The sequence below is a fragment of the Gasterosteus aculeatus genome, chromosome 21 (assembly GCF_964276395.1).
Source record: "Gasterosteus aculeatus chromosome 21, fGasAcu3.hap1.1, whole genome shotgun sequence".
Classification (NCBI taxonomy): Eukaryota; Metazoa; Chordata; class Actinopteri; order Perciformes; family Gasterosteidae; genus Gasterosteus; species Gasterosteus aculeatus.
This window is the reverse complement of record NC_135708.1, coordinates 17,341,155-17,363,845: the sequence shown is the minus strand read 5'-3', so window position 1 is coordinate 17,363,845 and position 22,691 is coordinate 17,341,155. Positions and strand designations below refer to the sequence as shown.

At 49.7% G+C, this 22,691-nt stretch overlaps 2 protein-coding genes across 5 annotated transcripts; one reads left to right on the top strand and one right to left on the bottom strand.

Moving 5' to 3' along the window:
* The first annotated feature begins 206 nt into the window (after positions 1-206).
* On the top strand, positions 207-11,849 carry LOC120811341 (uncharacterized). Of its 3 annotated transcripts, none has more exons than XM_040166607.2 (10): positions 207-326; positions 1,022-8,570; positions 8,665-8,752; positions 8,852-8,930; positions 9,020-9,125; positions 9,289-9,420; positions 9,598-9,687; positions 9,877-10,020; positions 10,121-10,305; positions 10,408-11,849. In XM_040166607.2, exons 2-10 carry the CDS (start codon positions 1,023-1,025, stop codon positions 10,568-10,570), a joined length of 8,535 nt encoding a protein of 2,844 aa, XP_040022541.2. In that variant the 5' UTR covers positions 207-326; position 1,022; the 3' UTR covers positions 10,571-11,849. The 3 variants fall into 3 exon arrangements, with proteins under 3 accessions (XP_040022541.2, XP_040022542.2, XP_077952113.1); XM_040166608.2 differs by having other exon boundaries at positions 9,017-9,125; XM_078095987.1 differs by lacking the exon at positions 207-326 and having other exon boundaries at positions 1,021-8,570; positions 9,017-9,125.
* Positions 11,850-11,924: 75 nt separating this feature from the next.
* Positions 11,925-22,488, bottom strand: LOC120811973 (uncharacterized). 2 transcript variants are annotated; one of them, XM_078095989.1, is made up of 5 exons: positions 22,363-22,488; positions 22,036-22,098; positions 20,559-21,216; positions 19,998-20,154; positions 11,925-19,625 (listed from the first exon to the last, which is right to left on the bottom strand). In XM_078095989.1, exons 3-5 carry the CDS (start codon positions 21,201-21,203, stop codon positions 13,150-13,152), a joined length of 7,278 nt encoding a protein of 2,425 aa, XP_077952115.1. In that variant the 5' UTR covers positions 21,204-21,216; positions 22,036-22,098; positions 22,363-22,488; the 3' UTR covers positions 11,925-13,149. The 2 variants fall into 2 exon arrangements, with proteins under 2 accessions (XP_077952115.1, XP_077952114.1); XM_078095988.1 differs by having other exon boundaries at positions 22,036-22,247; positions 22,363-22,474.
* Positions 22,489-22,691: the final 203 nt, after the last annotated feature.

The following is a 22,691-nucleotide window of genomic DNA, read 5'->3' as shown; positions in this document are numbered from 1 at the left end:
TTTCTTGAAAAACCTTCAGTGAGTTTTCTTTTTTTTCAGTTTTCTTTTTTGGGGTTGTCTAATTCCTTAAATTCAGAATGTATCAACTTCCAACAGAAAAACTAAGTCTAGGATCATTCATTTATTTAAATGTGATATATACATACATCTGCATTTGTCTATAATAAATAAATAAAGTAGCAGCCTCATTTCCAAAACTTCAGCCCTCTCAAACGTTCCTGGAGGGGCCCCTACGTCACATCCGTTGTTTCCCTCCGGAAGTACAGTTAATTTTTATTCACAGGAAAGAAAAAAAAACAGCTGTTGTTGAAAAAGAAAACATCAAAGTGAGTTTCATTTATGGATGCCTTGGCTCTATCTTTTCGCAGACGTTAGCACAATAAGGACTATCCTCTGCTCTCTGCACCCTCTTTGTCTTCCTCCGGTTTTCACGGACTTGATCGGCGAGTCTCGTTTCGCTCATTTGTTGCGAGTTGGCCGCTGCTAGCGTTAGCTCCCATCACTGTGGACTTCCAGCTAGCGGCGCTAGCCAGCGCTAGCTAGCTAGCTAGCTGAGCATTTCTAACTGCCCCCACAACTCCTGGTGCCAAGAATCTCCATCGACTGTCAGACTATCGGTGCTTTATTGAATGCAACGTTGGATTTGACGGTCGATTAAATGTCGATCGCGCGTCGTGTGACTCGGTAGCCACCTGATGGAACTACGATTTATCATTGTTTATGTGCACCGTTAGCCTTGTGGTTTGTTGGGACACCAGGGTAACCATTTAGGAAACGATTGTAGGCTCAAACTAATGTCACACTATTGTTGAACGTACTAATGGAATGTGGACACGGAGCGTTTTTGTCATGTCGTTTGGAGAGAAATACTCTGTATTTACCTCATCACCTTTCCGTTAACCTAGAAGGAAAAGAGAAACTGCAGGATGACTGTGATTTTATTAAATGGAAATATTGCCATATGTTGCCTCTCCCCTGTTAACTAGCTATCTTAATTTTGTCTTGTCACATATTTTGACAGAATGCCAGCCCCAAAGAGAGGAGCATCTCCTCGTGATTCTCAGCCCAAGATGAGGAAGTTGGACGATGATGGAGAGGATCTGCCATCCAAAACTTCACCAGCTGCCAACAATCGCTCCTTTGTAACTGGAAATACACAAGAAAATGCTTCCGACCCGCGGACTAAGAAAAAACTTTGTACTTCAGTGGAATGGGGGAATAAACCCGCCAAGTCGTCCAAACCGAGTTCCCCTCCAAAAGATTCCAGCAGAACCGTTAGTGATCCACCCGTCATAAAAGCCAAGCTCCTAAAAGCCACAAGTGCCTCCGGCGGAGAAGCTCCCTCACAGAACGCAAACACCAAAGCCGCCCTGAAGCGAACCGCCTCCACAGAGTCCGAGGATGAACTGAGTAGTGACGGCAGTAAGGCCGACCTCTTCAGAGAGAGGATCGATGGCGACGAGGCCTGCTGCGTGAGAAAATATTCTAATAAATTCAAAGTCCAGCGCACCGCTGAAGACTCTGCATCCGACACGCGGGAGGCAAGCGGAGAGTCGCCGCCGCCGCCTGCCCCCGCGGACCCCGTTCAGTTGGAGCATAACTATGGTAGATTTTCTGACTCGAGTGTGGGAGACGAGAATCAGGGCGACGATGAAGAATCTGGACTGTCTGACACCGAACAACACGGGCAAGAAATGTCAGTTAATGCCACACGAGCAGAGTCTGAGGAAACTCGTATCTCTATAGGAGGGAGTGCAGAAGCCGGGATTGTATTTGAACGCACAGCTGATGAAAGTTTCCGTGAGGAGTTAAAAGATCCAGAGAGCCAAAAGCTCGTAGATGATGACACACAGGCATCATGTGGAGGAATATTGGCCTCTGTCACTGCAGCAGCTGCAGGTTCGCCTTGCATCCTGTCTGAGGAGGCGGAGGATAATGAAAAGACCGACTTTGTCACCAAAAGCCAAAAGGACTTGGATAATGAATCACCGGCAGTGTCAGTGGAAACGCTGTATTCTGGAGAGGCAGTTCCAGGCTGTGAAGGTGAAGTACAGGTAGATGAAACTACGGTTTGTATAGTTGAGACGGATGTGAGCTGGGAGACTGAAACAAAGGAGTCCGTTTCTGAGCAGATAAAGCTGGATGTCCAATGTAGAAGTAAGGGAGGAGAGCATGTGGTGCAGGAAGTGATAGAATCAGCCAGTGTCTCTGCAAACCACGGTGATGTAGAACACAACGTATTGTTTGACGAAACAAACTCTGCACCAGAGGAGACCTTGGTAGGCAATAATCCAGAAAGTCAGACTGATGAACATCCAACAGCGACCCGAACAGACGTCGGTGTCAAAATACAAGTTACCTTCGAAGAGGAATCCGAATCGGCGGATCGAGTGAGCCGTGAAGTGCCATGCACAGTTACCCAATCATGTGACGTTGTGAACAAGCTGGCAACAGAGTCTGAAGAGCAGCTTGAAGAAAGTGAAAGGGGAGCCGCGGAGACGCCGACTCTCACTGATCCCGAGTCTTCTGCGGAGCTCCAAGAGATGCCGGACCTAACGGCCGACAGCCGTACGGAAATAATGACTCCAGATTGCGAGTCTGTCCTCGAGCAAAATCAAAGCGAGCCCCTCCCCGATCGTGTCGCAGTGTCACAAGGTCCAAGGGATGAGGACATGCAGACCAAAATATCCCCAGAGGAGCGCTCTGACTTGCCACCTGAAGCGGGAAAACAAAACCAGGGAAGCCACGAAGTTGCAGACCACGCTTCAGGAATACCGGTTGAAGTCCAAGGCGAGGAAATGACAGAAAAAGTAACGGATTTAAGCTTTGAATGTGCCGCCGCATCACTAGAGCAGGAGATTTACAATCAAGTGGCTGCAGTGGAAATACAAAGCCAGAATAACCCCGATGCCTGTGAACACACCACGGACATATCTACCGAATTCACAGAGAATCGTGTGTTGAATTCTAAAATAATTGAAGATAAGGAGGACATCTTTGAATGTACTAGTAGTGGTCCTGAGGAAAACACTATAACTGCATCGGAGATTTCTAATCACGCGTCAAGAGAAGAATTTGAAAGCCCAAAGACACCGGAAGACAGTGAACACACCATGGACGCGCCTGATAAAGTGCAGACAGTTCAAGCTGAAGGCGAGACCCCGGCTGAATGCGTTGTTCCTACTGAGGGTCAAATAGAAGCCAGGACACCGGAGGAGATTTCTAACATTGCACCTACAGTGGAAGTAAAAAGTCAGGAAAACACTCCCACACACACATCTACTGCACATCATGAAGATCACAAGGTGGAAAACCAGTTAAACTTATCTGAATCTGTGACTGCACCAGAGAGTCCAATCCAATTAGAAACTCCGACAACATCAACATCTGATGTTTCAAATCTGGAAGCTTCAGTGGAAATAGTGAAAAGACAAATAGAGGTGGACATGCAGACTGCGACGGCCTCCGAGGAGACGCCTGACACGGCACCGACAGTGGAAACAAGTCCAAAACATCAACATGAAGGAAAGGTGGAGATTTCTAACATGGCGCCTACGGTAGAAACGCAGAACCAGCAGAGCCCAGAAGTCCTTATTGAACCCGCTACAGACGTAGTTTCTGGACATCATGGGGAAGAAAATAAAGTCATGTTTGACTCTGTGAATATACCAGAGAGGGAAATGGAAATGCAGAATACGTCACCACAAGAGGTTTCAAATACAGACTCTTCAGTGGAAATGGAGACTACAACAGCATCAGAGGAGACGCCTAACACGGCTTCAGCAGTGGAAATACCAAGTCGGAAACATCAGCATGAAGGAGACGTGGCGACTTCGGCAAAATCAGTGGAGATTTCTGAGATGGCGCCTACGGTAGAAACGCAGAACCAGCAGAGCCCCGAAGTCATCAAAGCTGCTACAGAGGTAGCGTTTAGATGTCGTAGAGAACAAAACATGTTTGAATCTGTGATTATACCAGAAATTGAAATGCAGACTACAACGCCAGCAGAGGTTTCACATACAGAGTCTTCAGCGGAAATGGAGAAAAGGCAAATAGAAGTGGACACGCAGACTACGACGGCCTCAGAGGAGATACCGAACACAGCTTCAACAGTGGAAATACCAAGTCAGAAACATCAACATGAAGAAAAGGTGGAGATTTCGAACTTGGCACCTATGGTAGAAACGCAGAACCAGAAGAGCCCAGAAGTGCTTCAACCTGCTACAGACGTAGTCTCTAGACATCAAGGGGAAGAAAACAAAGTCAAGTTTCAATCTGTGAATCTACCTGAGAGTAAAATGGAAATGCAGACTTCATCGGCACCAGAGGTTTCAAATACAGGCTCTTCAGCGGAAATGGAGAAAACGCAAATAGAAGTGGACATGCAGACTACGACGGCCTCAGAGGAGATACCGAACACAGCTTCAGCAGTGGAAATACCAAGTCAGAAACATCAACATGAGGAAAAGGTGGAGGTTTCCAACTTGGCACCTACGGTAGAAACGCAGAACCAGAAGAGCCCCGAAGTCCTTCAACCAGCTACAGACGTAGTCTCTAGACATCAAGGGGAAGAGAACATGCAGACTACGGCGGCCTCAGAGGAGATACCCAACGCAGCTTCAACAGTGGAAATACTAATTCAGAAAAGTCCAAATGAGGTCATCGCAGCAACGGCAGCGGAGATCTCTAACACGGCGCCTGCAGTAGAAATGTGGGCCGAGAGGAGCCAAGAAGTCAGCGATCCTTCACCAGCCTTCATCCACCTCCAACCAGGTGGACCTGAGAAAGCTCAAGAGGGTCCCACGATTCAGACCCATGAAAGCGATGGAAATGAAAACAGAGAAAGTGTCACGGTACCCGAGAATAAAGGGGATGTGGATTCAGAGACGACTGCAGCACCAGAGGAGACCTCTCATCAGCCAACCGCAGTAGAAACAGAAAACGGGACAACCCTGAAGGTCGATGAAGTACTTAAAGAATGTATTGATGCCAATACAGAGCGCGAAGAAAACACCGAAGAGCTTCTTGCAGAATGGGCGCATGCCACTGACAATCAAACAGAAATGGATGCGCAAACAACAGCGACGGCAGATGAGGTGTCTAATCCATCACCTACAGCGGAAATACAAAGCCCTGTGAACCCGGAGGTCAGTGAACGCCACACAGAAGTTCAAAAGCATCTAGTGGGCGTAAGCTGTGAGCGCGAGGAGACCGAAGACACGGTTGAGGCTGAATGTGTTGATGTTCCACAGGATGAGATAAATATGGACACTTCTGCAACGCTGGAGGAGGTTTCCACTGCGGCGGAACAGCAAAACCAAGATATGGAGGCCTCATCTAATCAAACTCCCAAATCTCCTTCCGTGGCAGAAAGTAAAGATAATGAAAACACGCCGACGGAGCACGGTGCTGGTGATGTCCAAGTGGATATGGATGTAGTAAGTGCAGCAATAGGAGGGACAGATTCTGCTTCAGAGGAGGCAAGCGGGGGGCGAGAGATTAATGAGGTGAAAGAAGATGTCGCAATCATTTCCTCCGATAAGGCCGACGGTGACGTGGTCGCAGTCGGTAATATTGAAGGACATGCAGAAGGAACCGGAAGCAATGAAGTAATGCTTTTTGTTTGTGGCCAACCGCACAACGTTGATATCGTAACTCCGGCGGAGGAAGAGCAGATTAAGACGGCGAGTCAGTCGGGGGTTGAGATAGTGTATGAGCCCATTAGTAGCCCGGAAAGTACCGACGATCGAGAGATTTCCACGGCGTCAGAGAACCACAATGGTTTGTCTTTACTGGACATACAGAGCGCCCAGCAGCTGGAAGCAGATTTGCCTACTGATGAAGGAAACCGTTGTAGCAAACCACTGGAAAATGTCGAGCAACAGGTTTTCCTTGCAGGCGGCCAAGAAGTTGAAAGTCAAGCGCACACCGTCAGAGTGCCAGAGAGTTGCGTCCCTGCACAGTTGGAGCAGAGGCGCGTGAGCGAGGACGTGAAGCAAGTCGCAGTAATCAGCTCTAGCGATGACGTCAGCGTGCCAGATGGCCACTCGGGAGATGCCCCGGACACAAGTGAAAGGAATTGGTCTCCGGACTGCGTCGGCGCCGCAGGGTCTCTGGACAACGTGCAGGACGACTCTGGAGCTCAGGAGGTTTCAGACGTCACAGTGACGACGACGACGTCTGCTGCCGCGGCCAAAGTGGAGATTCCCGACAGTACGTCAGAGGAGTTTGTGATCTTGGAAGCGATCCAAGAGCGAGAAATTCACTTCGATATTGTCACTCAAGCAGCCGCCGAATCGGGTTTGTCGGACTCTCTTTTGGAGCAGGTGAATCCAGACAGCGCTGTGGAAGGTGATGTGGAAAATGAAATGATTTTTAATGGTTCCCAACGAACCGTCTTCCCGGAGGCCGAAGCGCAGAAATGTCCGACAACAGACAAGATCAAAGTCACAAATACGAACGAGGTTTTAGATCCCGGGAGCATGCTGACGGAAATCTCTACCGAGGAAGGTGTTGAAGTTCCTCCGAATTCCGATCAGAGCCACTTACCATCATGCGCCATGACGGACAGTGATACCTCCGAGATTGAAACGGCGAACGCTCCCGCTCAAGTCACAAATGAAGACTGCGACGCGCTGGCGACGGAGAACGCTGAGGCTCATTTGGACCTGCCAGAAGTGCAGATTCTGGAGGACATAGAGATCGGCCGTGAGATCGTAGTAGCAGAAGAAGAGAACGATGAAGACGGTGACATTCAAATAATAGAAAAACCCCAGGAAACACCCGAGGCCATCCCTCCTGAGGAGTCCGAGAAAAGGGTTGATGAGAAAACTAAAGACGACACTTGTGGGACCAGTTCACAGCAAGACGGCGCTGCTGTAAAGTCTGAAGCAGAAAAAAAGAGACCGGGGCCGGATAAACCCAAGAAACAAGAAATGAACACGCAGGCCAGGACCAAAGCCCGTCTGGCAGCTCTGGCCGAGGAAAAGGCTGCTGCCTCAAAGAGAACAGCAAATAGACAGCAGCTGAACCTCTTAGCTTTGTGTCAGGAGATCGCAGAGGACATCGCTACGGACAGCATGTTGTTGAAGAGGATCGAAGAAGAGAAACTAGCGGCGGCGGCAGCGGCAGCAGCAGCGGCAGCAACAGCGGCGGCGGCAGCAGCAGTGGCAGCAGCCGAGAGTGAAGCCAGCAAGAAGGAAAGTACTCCCGTCCACAAGCAAGAGGCGGGCAGCGCTGTACTTACTCCTGCTGGACCAGAAGGGAGCTCTGCTTCGGTGACCCCCGCCGAGGAAGCATCGACGGCCCGGCCCTCGACAGACGATTCAGCCGAGGCCAAGCCCCCCGCGGAGCCTCCAAAGAGGCGCTTCTTCGTCACGCAGATCTCCGTGCCGCTGAAAGCCCACGAGAAGAAGAAGCTGACCCGATATCAAAGACTGAGGCAGGTTGAACTGCAGAGAGAGAAAATGTCTTGGGCACGTGTAAAGAAACTGAAATCCGACCAAGCAAATCAGATGTTTTCAGACATGGACTGGCAGCTCCCCCTGTCTGCATCCTCGTCGTTCTCTGTGAGTCCTGTGACCACGGCCCCTCCGCCCGAAGCCAGCCCTTCAAAAACACCCCTCCCAAGTCCTGCCACAAGCGGCAAGCCCCCGACGCCCCCGCCAGAAGTCCCTAAGGTTGAACCTCCCAAGCCTGAACCCAGCAAGACTGAGCCCACTACAGCGGAAGCCTCTAAAAGTGAACCCACTAAACCTGAACCTGACAAAACTGTGACTCCTAGTGCCGGGACCCGTAAGTCCACGAGGCAAACTAAGGCTCAAACTCTGAAAGAGACCCCAGCGCCGGCGCCCACCACAAAGGTGACCCGATCAGCAGCCAAGAGGACGCTCCCGGCGGCGCCGCCGCCCATGCCGAATGGGCTCAGCGCGCAGAAACAGAAGCCCGTAGAGTACAAGCCATACAGGCCCCGGCCCAAGTATTCCTTTGATGACTTTGAACTCGACGATGATCCGCTACCGGTAGCGGCAAAAAAGCCCGGTCTTCAGTCGAGGCCCACGCAGCCGCCACGACCGAACGCTCCGCTAAACCCCGCAGCTCAACCTAGACCCGCTGGTCAGTCGAAGCCCACAGTTCCGTCGCATCTTGCTCACCAGGCGAAACTCAAAGCCCCGACCACGGCTGCCGGACAGATGTCGGGTCCGTCAAAGCCCGGCGTTGCACCTTCAGCTCAGTCGAAGCCCGCCGGTTCCACAGCTCCCCAATCGAAGGCCTCGGATGCCGCCGCGGCTTCTTCGGACCCCGGACCGTCGGTCGAAGCTCAGTCGAAGACTCCCGCTTCGACGGCGGCAAGTTCGAGAGCCGCGACGGCTCCGGGTCAGTCGAAACCCGCCGCGTCTGCTTCGCCTCAGTCGAAGCCGGTCGGAAGCGAGGCTCCGCCCAAGCAGACGGCGTCTCAGGCCGCCGGTTCCGGTTCGACCACGCCCGCGCCCTCTGCTTCGAAGGCAGATGTTGGTTCCGTGCCCCAGGAAGCCCCCAGTGCACCATCACCACAGGACGGCAAATGCGAGGTAAGCGCCAAAATAAATGACGCCCTGACGTGTGTCACAGACGGCATTTTTGGAGGAAATATGTCGCTCACCTCTCCGCCTCTTTCTCACTCAGGATACAGCGGATCCCACCTCGGCCGTTCCCTGTGACGGCAGATCCCAAGTGTCAGAAGACGCACCGAGGAGTGAAGAAAAGCCAGCCGGTATGCATTTATTTACAGGTCACATTATTTCAGTGAGATTATTATTAAATTTAGAAAATGTGTTCTGGTGTTTATGGGTCTTTTTTACTTTTCTTACAGTCCCTGATGTGGATCCTTCTCCGGAGAATAAGACGGAGCAAGTCCATTCAGACAAGAAGACATCAACAGAGCCTCAAGAGTGAGAAGTTTCTCTCAAGTCAAGTCGTTTTTTCTCCCTCGTAGCATCGGGAGTCTGAAGTAATGTGATGTGTGTTTGTGTCACAGCAGAGCAGCGGAGCCACAGGATGGCAGGACTCCCCTTTCTGATGCTTGCCTCCAAAAAGAAGTGAAGAAACTAAAGGAGGCTGACAAGGACGCCACCCAAACCATTATTGTAAGCATCTGTCTGTTATTATTATACAGGGCAAGGCAACTGGAGGTTTGAGAACTGGCAGGTCGAGGAGGATTACTCCTGGTAGTTGGAGGAGGTGTTGCGTATTTTGTCAGGAGTACATCCTGGAATGAAAGGCGTGACCTGTGTCGTCTTTGTCTCGTAGGATGCAGGACAGAAGCATTTCGGAGCAGTGGCCTGCAGCGTGTGTGGGATGCTCTACTCGGCTGCCAATCCCGAAGACGAATCCCAACATTTGCTTTTCCACAACCAGTTCATCAGCGCTGTCAAATATGTGGTGAGAGGAGGTTTCCTTCCAGGTCGTGTCTTATTGGTCTCACAACTACCAAACACAATATCAGTAGCGGATAGGAACTCTATTCATCGAGTGAGGAACACAGATGCCTCATGGTGGCTATAATAAATATGTTTTTCTTCCGTAAATTCACTTTTTTTCTCCGCTTCTTTATTTCAGGGGTGGAAAAAGGAGAGGATATTAGCAGAGTATCCAGATGGCAAGATCATTCTTGTCCTGCCAGATGATCCCAAATATGCTCTGAAGAAGGTACAGTTAGTGGGCGCGTTGCCCCTAAAAGGGTTGTTTGACGTTGGTGGGAATCACTGCTGGGGATTGATCTGCTAAATCAATTAAAGGATATTTTATTTTCGCTGTGCAAACAAAGACTAGGTGATATTTTTTTCCGGCTTCAGAGCATGTTGTTTCTCGACTCGACGGCAACTGTTTGTTTCTCAGGTGGAGGAGATCAGGGAGATGGTGGACAACGACCTGGGCTTCCAGCAGGTGGAGACCAAGTGTCCCTCTCAGACTAAGACCTTCCTCTTCATCTCCAATGACAAGAAGGTGGGCGGCTGCCTCATAGCAGAGCACATCCAAGAGGTAAGAGACGGCGATCTCCCGTTCATCATGCAAAAACAACAACAACAAAGAAGCCGGCGTGCTAGTTTCCCCGCAAGCTGAGCCTGGTGAATGATCACAGGGACACCGGGTGATCGAGGAGCCGACCCCGGAGGGTTCGGAGGGAGAAAAGGTGATGTTCGAACGCCAGCGGGCTTGGTGCTGCTCCACGTCAGCGGAGCCGGCCATCTGCGGCATCAGCCGCATCTGGGTGGTCAACATGATGAGACGCCGGGGCATCGCCTCGCGCATGCTCGAGTGCCTCAGGTCAGTGCGTCACACACCCCCCCCGCCCCCCCGAGAAACGTGTCGCGTCCACCGCAAAAAAACATGTCGAGACTCTTTGGTGTTTTTGTTTCTCTCGCACAGGAACAACTTCATATACGGCTCCTACCTGAGCAAAGACGAGATCGCTTTCTCCGACCCCACGCCCGACGGGAAACTCTTCGCCACGCATTACTTTGGCACGTCTCAGTTTTTGGTTTATAACTTTGTGAGTGGAACGCAGCCGTCCCAGCCCGACGCCGTATGACAGTCTCCACGAGAGGTAACGGGGGGCTTCGGCTGAGACGCCCGCCGGCCGACCCGGAGGCTCCGTCGCCGACGCCGTCTGATGCAGAAACTGTGTTTGCGTGAACAAATTTTTAAAAACTGTAAATTACTCCTGTGAGAGGACACACATCGGTTTAAATCTCAGGATGAAAACAACAAGGTGTTGTTGAACCTTTTTATTAATTCACCCTTTAATCCCTCCCCAAATAGTATTTTGAACAAAAGAGTATTTTCTTTGTACATTTTTAAGTGAACAATTGGTTTTATTAGACGTATACAGAAGCCCGTGAGTTTACATGCATGACCTGACAGCAATAGAAAACAAAGAGCATTTCATTGTTTCTCTTAATCCCGGAGAAGCATAAGGTTGCATTAGGTAAAACGGTTTAGAGTTCCGTCTTCATTTTGCTTTAATGTTTTTACTTACATGACGTAAACCGTGTACATTGAGTTTTTTTTTTTTTCTTCATCTCTTTACAGTTCAAATCATTCATGGTCTGAAGTGGTGTAATAAGCAGCAGAGATAACGATCGGGCGGTCGAAGTTGTCTTCCCCATCTAATGGTTTTAACTGTCGTGTTTAGTTGTAGCATTTCAAGCTCGTCTGACCGGGCGATTTAATCGGAGTGACTCGCGTCAGCGATCTGGTCGGAGAGCTAGAAATGCAGCTTGGGCATTAAACGTGTGCTCTAATTTTCTTCGATCACCACGCCTGAAGTTTATGAGCCATAAACTGTCCACCGTTTAGCAGGGCATCGTAGCCTTCACTGTGTGACTGCTGTCCCATGATGTCCCACCGAGGCTGTCTATTGCTTTGTTTGTGCCTGAATGATTAACGTGTGACTTAAGATGTTTGTTTTTCTTAGCCATGCGGTATGGCCTTTTATTGAGTTAGTGTAGAGAACCATCCTACTATTCCTTTAGTAACAACAAATTAAATAGTGTACCAAACTATCATGCATTACTATAACGACATTTATAACGGATGAGCGCGGTTCTGAGCCTCAAAGGTCGAGTGGTGTTGGAGTGACGGTAAATGTGATGCAGGTTCGCAAACGTGAATATTTGCTCAGTGATCAACACGAGGGGGTTTACCGCTACACACAGATTCACCGTGTCATCGTAATCCAGCCCTTGTTTTGTTCTTGCTTGTTTATGCAGTTGCTTTTAGAAAAATGTGCTGTGTAAGAAAAATACATTTGATTTATACAAAGCTGTCATGTAAATATTTATTTAAATAATAAACGATATAAAAACCTGCTGGCTTTCTCACTTCTCTTCTTGAAAGAAACTTGTGATCAGGGCTCGTCGTGTTGGTCACCGCTGCCATCTTGTGGACATTTTAAAACGTTTTTACTGGGGACTATTTTGGTGTAAAAATATTCTTTACCTCCCGAACGAACACGCATACAATTTGAAGCTTTTTTTTTTTCCGGCCGGAGGTATGTGTAAAATGCGGAAATTGTCTGGCTGTTTTTACTTTGTAGCTGAAGATGTAAACACTCCCCTCTTAGTGCATTCCTTGACACTCCTGTCACAACACGGACCGGCTCGATGGCAGCTTCTGAGAAACAAAACAACCCAAGAACAACACTGGATACTTCCTCAGGCCGAGCGTAAGAAAACAGCTCCCACTGATCACGGGGGAGAAAAGCACCCAGCTGAGCTTCCTCAGGTGTCTTTAACACACCGGTCCCCGAGGTCTGTTGACCTTCTCTCCGTCTAACTTTCCCCTAAATGCACATTGTTACGCCCAACGCGCAGTCCACAGGGATTTAGTTTGGGGGTGGCAGGTGGTTAAAAGTAAAAGAAAACACTCGACATTTGTAAATACACACTTTTAATTGTTACACATCAATTTGAAGAGACGGAAATGTCACAGCTGCCACATTGAAACCATAAAACCGGCTATCCTGATCATAAAGGTCAGGTTATTGTACATACATATTAAGCTACTTAGAATAATATCTTATTTACACTTTAGACAACCAAGATACAAAAAACATTAAATCAAGTGTTTACTGAAAATGTTTACAACTCTCCGTCAACTTGTGTCATATTCAATTTTTCAATTTTTTTTCTTTTTAAAGCACGATTTCGACCGGAACTTCCTCCCGGACCTGAGCTGCGACCACGAACGGGCTCTGCTCCCCCGCAGTGCGGATTGGCCTCGTGGCCTTACAGCTGCACGGACTTGGATTTGGTTTCAAGGGCTTTAAAACGAGATTACAGTAATGCTCTGGCTGCTTGATCTGTGGACAGGCAATCCAGGAGGAAAAGAGCTGCTCTGGCGTGCACGTGGCAAATACACAGTCAAGATGTCACGAAAACACAGTCACTAGCTTTACGATAAACATTGAGCTCTCGTCAAACACGGTAAAGTATGAAGGTCCGATGAAGGTCAATCTGTTTGCTTGTGACACAATCGACAGTTGGTTTAAATGAGTTGACGTGTGTTTGTGTGTCATGCCGAGGCGATGGCAACATCAATAAGTAGGCACCAAAACAATATAATCTGCTCTAGCTCAACTATGTTCACTTGTTTAGACTGCTGGTGTCCTTACAGGATGGGACAATTCTGACCGCAGAAATTGTAAAGTATGTCCAACACGTCGGGCTCCTCGACCCTTCTGCTCATAACGCCTTGCCGCTTCCCCGGCTGCACGAGCACCACCTCGCCGTCGGGCGGAGGCTCCGTCGCCGGGTGCACTTTGTTGTCCTTCCTCTTAAAGTCGGCGACGGCGGGCAGCGCGCCGCCCCTCTCGGCCCGCGTCCCGGCGTCCTGCGAGTCCTCCTTCGCGTCCGCGGCGCTTTGGCCATTGCCGCCGGTCTTGCTGACGGCGCTCGACTCCTCCAGATGTGCGTCCGAGTCGCTCGTGTGGGGCAAAGAGAAGTAGGTGCACTTCCTTGACAGTGACGACTGATTGTCCTCCAGTTCGGACTTTGTGCTGAACAGGGAGTATGGGGTGTCCTCCTCGGCGTCCTCACACATTTCCCCTCCTTGAGAGTTTGTGAAACCTTTGTTTATTGCGACCGGCTCTGACGCGGACTTTCTGATCAGGGCCTTTTCCCTCAGGAACCATTGTTCATTGTCTTCAGGCCTTAACTCGGCGTTAAAAGCGACGCAGCGTGTCGCGTCACTCAAGGGCTCCACTGCATGAGTGGAGTTGAAGTAAGAAAACTCAGACATCGCTTTGGACCGGGATACGTGGAAGGGAGAGAAAGCGCTCAAGTGTTCCTTCTTTTGCTGTTTTGGCGCGGATGGCGGCCTCCCACCCGCCTCCTGGTCAGGTCTGGCGTCTTTCTTGCCGTAAAGCCTTTCGATTGTTCTTCTCACGAAGCCTTTCGTGATGGATCTCCGCGCCGAATCGTCTTCGCTGCTGGACGGCTCGCTCGAAGTCTGAGTCTGGTACCCGCCGCTGGCTGACGTCTCCGCTCTGGCCTCTGATGTTTTCGAGCTCGGGAGACATCTGTGTTGGACATCTGTGGCAGCCTTTGCCAGGAACATTTCCCGAATGGACCTGACCCGGTGGCCCTCGGGCTCCGACGTTACGACGCCGCTGGAGTCGTAGCTGAACGATAGTGACGATTGAGGCGGCGATTGGGCGCCGGCAGCCGGCCGAGACGCGGGCGATTCGGAGGGCGAGTCCTCTTCGTCCCGCCCGAGTGGAGCCTTTCTCTGGGAGGAACGTCGGATGGCAGAACTTTCTGTTGTCTTCTGGGCAACGGCAACTTGCTTTTCCAGAAGAATCACCCTCGCCGCGACAGATTGGGATATTATTCCCTCCGTTTGATGCTGCGGTATTTCTACAGCCTTTTCACGCGTGGTGTCCTTTGCGTGTGGAGGAGCTCCTTGATATTCTGTACAGCTGTCTTCTGTATATCTGTCAATGTGGACACCTTCCTCCTCTGATGAGCAGGACTCTTTGTCCTCGTAGCTTGAGGTGTTGGCTGGTTTGCCTTCATCCTTCGGTTGCTCCGTCTCTGCGTGTTGCTCACAGCTGCTGTGGTCATTCCCACTGTCTTCATCTTCATTGAGTCCATACATCTGTGTTAAAATGTCAGACTTTATACAACTGCTTTTGTCTTTTAGGGTATATGAATCCTGATTTAGTATAAAATGGCTTGGATCCCCTTCTACTGTATCGCAAACGTGTGTTTCATCGGCATCGCGGTCCTCTTCATGTGAGCTGACACTGTCCTCCTCCGTCTCTTCCATCAAAGCCTTTGACTCTCTGTATTTTCTTGTTGGCTGCATGTGATCTGGAAGATAATCAAGGTGTTCTTCCTCCTCTTCCTCACTGCCCAAAACACTTTCCTCAAAGATGACCTTTAGTCTCATACCTTCAACCTCTGGCTGCCCTTCCTCTGAAGATGGATCGTCAACATCTGGGTCACACGTGCTTTCGTCGACACTGGAGTTGGACCCCGTGCAGGCCGATTGACATGCAACCTCTGGCAGCTCCTCCTCCGACAAAGGCTTGTGGTGACTCTCGCGGCTGGATGTTCCGTCCTTCCTCCTCACATCCAGTTCGGCATCATAATCAGATGTTGCTTGCTTGTCCTCGTCGCTTCCCCATTCAACTTCTCCCTCGTCCTCCAAACTATGTTGCTCACCTGCTTCTGAAACGGATACGCTTTGCTGACAAAGCGCCTCCCGCTCTAAATCTTTCGCGGCCCTTGGAATGCGCCGCCCTTCCTCCTCTTCACAGCGGCGGAGCTCGCTCCCAGAGGCGCTCGCCTCACCGTGCACCTGAAGCCGATCGCCGTCTTGCTCCTCTGCGTCGGAGGCACCGGTGTCCTGTGCGAGGATTGTATAGCCGCTGACTACTCCATTCGCTTGAGCCTGGTCTTGGTTGGATTTCACCCCGTTGTGCTCGTTGTCTTCTGCAAACAACGCTGAGCTGCAGAGCTGCTTTCCTTCAGGTGTGTGTTTATTGGTCGGGTGAGCGGGTGGACATTTGTCCGAACCATTCCCCAAGCTGTCTTTGTCTCTACTGTCCTTAGTTCTGCTACCTGCGTTGGATTGTTTCGGCTGGTTAACGTCTGTGAATTTCTTAATAATTGAGCTCACATCAACATCAACTTTGTCATCTTTAGCGACATCCCCGACACTAACACCGTAGTCTGTGGAGAATTTGGATATTTCGCCGTTACTGTTGTTTTTTGTTTTCGCTCTTTCTGTCGGTTCTTCATCGTCACTGTTAATTTTGACTTTTGAAAGACAGTTCAACTCTTCCTTGAGCCTCTCAGGTATGTCAAGACTGTCCACGATCTCACCGACGACGGTTTCTTCAACGCGACAGCCGGAAACGGCCTCGATCGCGGCTTCTGGCTCAGAATCATTTGGTGTTGGGCTCTTGTGTTTGTCGCTCAGATCCTGAAAGCCCTTCCAACTTTGAAGGAGCTGTTTTGAAGCAGACCGCTGCAAGCTGGACAAGCTGGCTTTCAACTCTTGGGAATCGTCAATACTGGCGATTTTTCTGAGAGAATCGATCATTTTTAAGGCTTCGGCGCAGCTCACGTTGTTCGCGTCCAGCTTGTCCATATTCATGTCGTCTAGCCCTTCCTTTAGGGTCATGACGGACAAGAAAGCGAGGAGAGCTTGAGACGACGAGCCGAAGGTGGAGGCCACGTGAGACGAGAAGTCGGGCAGGCTGTTGGACTTTTCCAGACACGACGGACGTTTGTTTTGTGTGATTCGTCTAATCGACTTTATCGAGTAGCAAATCGTCTCAAGCACAGGTTTCATATTTGCCTGATATACAGTGTTTAACTGCCGTGGGACGATTTGCGCAACCGGTTCCTCCGGCTCGTCGGCCGTCTTGCTCTCATCACACCGGTCGACATCCAGCGAAGCGAGAGCGCTGCCAGTTGCCGTTTGTTGCTCGGCTGCAGAGTTTGTGGCGCGTGGTGTTTTGTGACGCCTCCTTCCATCTGCCTTGTGTTTGACGGGAGATGACGCCATGTCAAGAGACTGAGAGTATGGAGATCGCCTCCTATGTGATTTTGGTCGATTGAGCTTTCTCTCAGTGGAAGAGCCAGCATTTGATGTTTGGCGTAATCCAGTATCTGGAGGGTGGTTATGGAATGATGATAATTCTGGAGAGTTTTGAGGTTCAGAAGGTGATTTTCTCCCTGGAGATGGACTGCCATGTTTGAGACTTTTCACCAGGGGTTGGGGTGACATTGCTTCTTTTTTTTGAGGAAATGAATGTGTTTTATTTGTTTTTGTGTCTTTAAGTGAAAGATCACTCGGTGTCGGAGCCAAACTCGATGAAATACCGGATGATGACATCCTCTCTTCAGATGTTGAACTAGCCGGGGATGCAGAAGTACCACACGACGGACTGCTTCTCACATCTGAGATGCTGTTTGATCGCTGCGTCTCTTCCGCTCGGCCTTCACTGGGTCGCTGCGTCCCTGTTGAACAGACGCCGTTTGGCACCACATTATCGCCAACTGGGTTGATGGGAGTAGACGAGGCGCTTGTCTCTGAGGTGGCATCGCTACATAACGTATATTTCTCCAGACAAGCCTTTCTGAGAGACATTTTCCTGTCTAGAGATTTGTTACTGACCAAAGGGGCCCTTTTAATGGATGGAGTCCTCGGTAATGGCGCCGCGCTGTGCGCACAGGTGTCGGGGTGGACGGTCGCTGTCGTTTCCATTGCGCGGTCGGCAGGTGACTCGGCCCTATCAGAGGTACGGCTGACGGATAACGGGTGTTTGCGTGGCGTTTGACTGCCGAGCCTCGGCATCAGGCCGCCGGCCTCTGAGGATCCACCCGTCATGGAATATTCTGGTAGATCTGTATTTCCAACAGGTGTTGGTAGCTCCTTTGAAGGTGCTTCTTTTTTAAATGAGATTTGGATTGTACTTGATTTGTCGTCCACTCTGATGCCCGGTGGAATTTCTGTAGATGTGTCATTAATTGGCGGAACTATTTCAGAACAGACAAGAGGTTTAGTTTGGTCTGTGTTATTGCGAGCTAAAGTCAGATAGTTTTCTGTGTTTGTAGTCGTTTCATGACTGTACACAATTTGCTGTTTGACTGCGGCTTTCTTCGTTGATTGACCTGATGGTTTGCTTTCAAAGGACCGGATTCTTTGTTTGACGGAAGCTTCCAGCTCATCTTGAGGCAGCGGGCCATTTGGTTCCCCTGACGTGTCCTCCAAACACTTTTCGTCATCTGCCACAAACGTCAAACCTTTCTTCTTTTCAGACTCCACACACCTGGCGTTTTCCGTTTGTACAAAAGTAAGTGCTGCTTTTTTTTTACTTGCCTCATCGGAGTAGGCTGAGGGGTTGAGACAGGCTTTCTCCAGCCAGCTTTCCACATACTCTTTAGTGACAGCGCTGGAGGAGTTAAACGCAGGCAGGGACATGCTTTCGCTGACATCACAGCACTCGTTTTCTTTCTTTTTCTCCTGATGCATTGACGTCTGCCGTTCCAGCATCCCCCCGTGTTGGCTTACATCAATGGGAGCAACATTCAGTCGGCTTTTTTCCGAAGAAACGGTCTCGCTTGTAGTTTCTTTCGATGCCAATGGTACGTTTAAGTCTTTGAGAACACATTTTACCGTGTCATCCAGCTGTTGAGAGCTCCCCGTTGTAACCCTGTCTGGGCCCTTTTTTAGCTTCATTGTGCTTTTTACTGATTTTGATTTATTCCCATAGATCTTCTTAATGAACCCAGCGCTGGTGAAAGTTTTCACTTTCCCATTTTTCTCAGGTACTCCTGCGGAATTTTCCTTTCGCTTTTTCCCCGGCAACTTAAGCCGGCGAACGCGTTTGTTGATCACTTTGGGTTTCGATGACACTCGCCTATCTTTGTTGCCCTCTTTTTGTTGGGGCCCCGGTTGGCCAACGGTGGGCTTCGGCAATCGTTGCTGAGTGCCTACTGCTTGAATCGCGCCCGTCCCCCGTGAAGGCAAGTTTAAGGCAGATGTTACTGACGTGTTCTCGGCCCTCCAGATGCTGATTGACTCGGAAGCTGTCGACGGCCTCCAGGGCGGGGGCTCAAACTCCTCGTTGGAGGAGAGCTGGCCGGTTTCTGAAGTAGCTGGCCTGCAAAAAGGTATCCCGAAAGCAGACATATCCTGTGAACAAAGGTTTGCGAAGAAATTATCCTGGCATGTCTGCTGTTCATACACGTGTAAGACGGTTTCAGTGACCTCCCCTCCACTGGATTCAATCCGTTGGATCTCAGACATCCCCGCTGACTTGAAAGTGGGTACGTTTCTACCATTTACGTTGTTGGCATCCACAGAGCTCTGTCTTCTCGGTTTGGGCACCGGCCTGCTGCTCCTCTGTTTGACCACGCAGTACTGCTCCGTCACGGCCCCGCTTTGCGCCTGCTCTCGGTACGAGTACGAGCCGACCACGCCTTCCCGAATCCCCTCTACCGCCCCTGATTGGACGCCCTCCACGGAGGCTTGCTCTATTCTAATGTGCCTGTGCCCTGGTGTGGGGGGGCTCCTTGGATCCTCTTCATTATTGCTCTCACTCAAAACGCCGTTGCCCAGCGAAGGTGGATCCTCGTCGTTGTTGTTATCCCGAGTTTTGTCCTTGTTGATGGAGGAGGCGGGACTTTCTGAATCCAGTGAGTTTGATTTCAGTGAGTTGATCTGCTGCTCCGGCCCGGTCTCTGGTGAACAGGTCGCATTGAGCTGACTGGCCACACTGGAACGCGCCAGAGTGGTCGTCCAATGAATGGTTTCCTCTTCCTTAATCGTCAGCCGCACCCTCATCTCCACCGTCATGCTGCCGTCTTGGTTCACTCGAAAGGACTTCTCGATGTCGTCGTCCGAGGGCAGTTGGCGGCCGTCCCGCTCCCCGGCTGCGACGCAGAGGCCGGTGTCCGGCGTCTCCGCGACGGACTCCAGGATGTGGCCCGACTCCAATTCCACAGAGTGACCGGGTCGGTCGCACGGACCTCCCGTGATGGAGTTGTGAATGCGGTCGACGATGTACCTCTCCGACGACAGGGAGAAATGTCTCGACTTTGGAGTGTATGGTTTTGACTTTTTTTTACCTTTTCAGTCAGGCGAGCCAAAGAAAAGTTTATTTGGGAAAAAAGGAAGTAGACATGTGCAAAGATTCCAGGCGAGGATTGAGAAGGAGAGGCGGGTGGTTTGAAGAGTAAACGGCAGAAACATGAAAAGGAGAAGAAAGAGCAAAAGGAAAAGTTAGAAGGAGAGGAGCTAATCACGGCTCACAAAGAACTATAGCCGGCAGGTAGGCAGGCATCGTATGTAGGTCATCTGTGGTATTATATTATAATACACCTTATCATTGCCTCAGCTCTTTCACAGTCTTCATCCCATGAGAGCAGACAGATTACTGTAGACGCATCACTGAGAACGCATCCACTTAACAAGTCAAAATGATTCTTATGTAAACTTACGTTTCAAAGCCCTCGGTCTTCTGGGACCTATTTGTTTGGTAGGCGACGTGCTTTGAGCTGGTGAAATCTGTGCATTGTAATTTGCGGGCCTGAACGGCTCCCGGCCCGCAGCCACTACTGTCCCAGAACACAAAATCAAGCCTGGAAAGCCGTCCACCTGCAGGAGACAGATTAGCAGAGACCGTTTAGCAGATTAGACAAATCTACATACACAAACATGCTTGTATATGTAATTCATGTATTATTTGTTAATATGACGCCTTGCAACACCAGCGAGCTCTGTGTTTAGAGTGGATCATTGTCCTGAAGCCTTACAGAGCAGTGACCCACAATGCTTATCTATGAATTAGGGTGAGACGATTACCACGTTCTCTCCTCGCGTGACACCTGTTTTCAGGTCAGTTTCAAGCCAGACTTCTGGGCCGGCAGAATGTCTTTGTATTATAAGGGAAGGTTCACCAAATACATCATGGTGTTTTCAGTAACGTTTACTTCTGATGGTTGTAAAACCCCTTTCTGTGAAAATAGATCTTTTGAAGGTGTTGGGAGGAGAAAACTCACGCGTCGGCCATCGGCTGCGTGCAACTTCACCACCTGGAACTGCATCAGCTCTGAAATACATTGCAGGATGGATTCAAAAGTGGGAGTGGTCCTCTTGTGAAGCACCACCGAGTGTTTCACGCCGGCGTCCCCGTTGCGGAAAACCGACAGAATCTTCGGCGTGCGCGCAAACGACACCGACTCCTGCCGGTGGTTGTTTCCGCCGGGGAAAAACCGGGCCTGCTGCGCGCTCCGACGACGGGGGCTGACGGGCCTGGCGTGGTACCACGGCGCCGGCTTCTTCCTGGCCAGAGCCAGGTCGATCGGTTTCACCTTGCGAGTGTCGGAGCAGATGTAGGATTTTCCGTCCTCCAGCTCGTCCAGGGTGCGGACGGCGTGAACCCCCCTCGGCGTGGTGATGTTCCTCACCCCGAACGGCAGGGGGACCTTTCTAGAGAGGCTGTCCAGCAGCGCGTCAAACGTTTTAAAGGTGCGGCTGTTGATGACCATGCGCAGGCCATTGAACTGGGGGTCTCCGCTCTTGTAGAAGCAGACCCTCTTCGATAAGATCGGGTGGATGAGGCTCGGGTGGCGGGGGGTGCCAGAGGTGCGCCCACTCCCGAATGACTGCTCAGGGAGGGCCCTCCGAAACGCCGACTCGTTCATCGTCGCCGATTGTCTGGAGGGCGAGCACAAGAGGAGCGTTAGATTTCGAGTACGTTAAATGGTCGAGTACTCGTGTTTATGAAGATTTCTCCATAGAATCAATGGTGAGGAGCGTTTGTCCACTTTTGTGAATAAACAAAGGGAGCAGTGTTAAGCAACTTGATTGCCGTGAGTAAAACTCCGTTTGGTTCATGACAAAATGTCTAAAGAGACGTTTGCGTGTCAGCTTCTGCGATTGGGCACAAGCATAAGACACCAGGCGTAAACATGTGATGTGAATAAAGCCAATGAGGTCTGGTAAACACATGTTGTTTTCTTAGTTGGTAATCGACGTAACTTCTGGGAAACCCCGTGATCGGTATCTTCAATTATTTAATTACGTGGGTTTTACCAGCAGAGTGGAGAACTTAACACGTGATACAGACACGTTTGACAGATTCTTCTGTTATTTATTTTGTCATGATTATCCGCTTATGAAAACCGATCTGTACCAATCTGTTTTTACGTATATGATAAACTTAAACCCAACCATTTCAGAACCAAATTTATAAAAACAGTGTCTTTAAATCATTCAATAACAACTTATTAAATCTTTAATGTTTTTATTAAGAAAATTAAGTTTGACCTAAAACCGATTTTCTTCATAAAAGAAAAATCCAAAATGAAATTATTTGTGGGATATTCAGGAGGGTTATTTCTCAAATATGTGAGTAACAAATCAATTCAAAACAACATTGGCTTTAGATTTATGACCATGCACATGTAGCACAAAGATAGAGATTATAACTAGAGGCAATGAACAAGAAAATAAATAAACCAGAGTTGTACTCACCTAAATTCCAGAACGTTTTAAAAGGATTCACCAAATGTTATTCCGTTGCCTACATGATGATGGCTGTTGAACAAAGTGTACAGCAACAGGTTATTTCTGGAGACACCTTCGTGGTTAATTTGCTTAATCTTTGCACGACGTTAATCTCCGCTGCGAGTGCATCGCTTGGAGATCCTCCTGGTAAAAGGTGCGTCGCGCAGATGAACTCAGAGCTGTCAGGGCGAAGAGGTGGGAAAGGACCGGAAAGTTAACAATACCTTTCCCCTACAATCAGGGGTCAGCGGGTTTCTTTTCTTAAACAAAATAAATCCCCCTAATTCGTCGTACCTGCAGAAACCTGAGTTTTCTCCTCCAGCGGCAGCAGATGGTAAACCGGTGTGCGGTTGTAATCTCATTGAGGGCCTCTTTAGATAATAAGGATTAAGGAGCTCTCCACCCGCAGAAGAGCACTTGTTTTCAATGAAAGGAGGGAACGGTCGCCTTATTACCTCTTGATAATGATTAAAAAGCATTCTGGGATTATCTTCATCTTTGACCCTGTGGGATATGAGCACATGCTAGTTTAAAATAAGACAAAAAGGGCTTTTATTCTTCATACAAAATGATCCGTGCGACAAAATAGTGCTCGTTCAATGAATGCCATTAGGTTCAGCGGA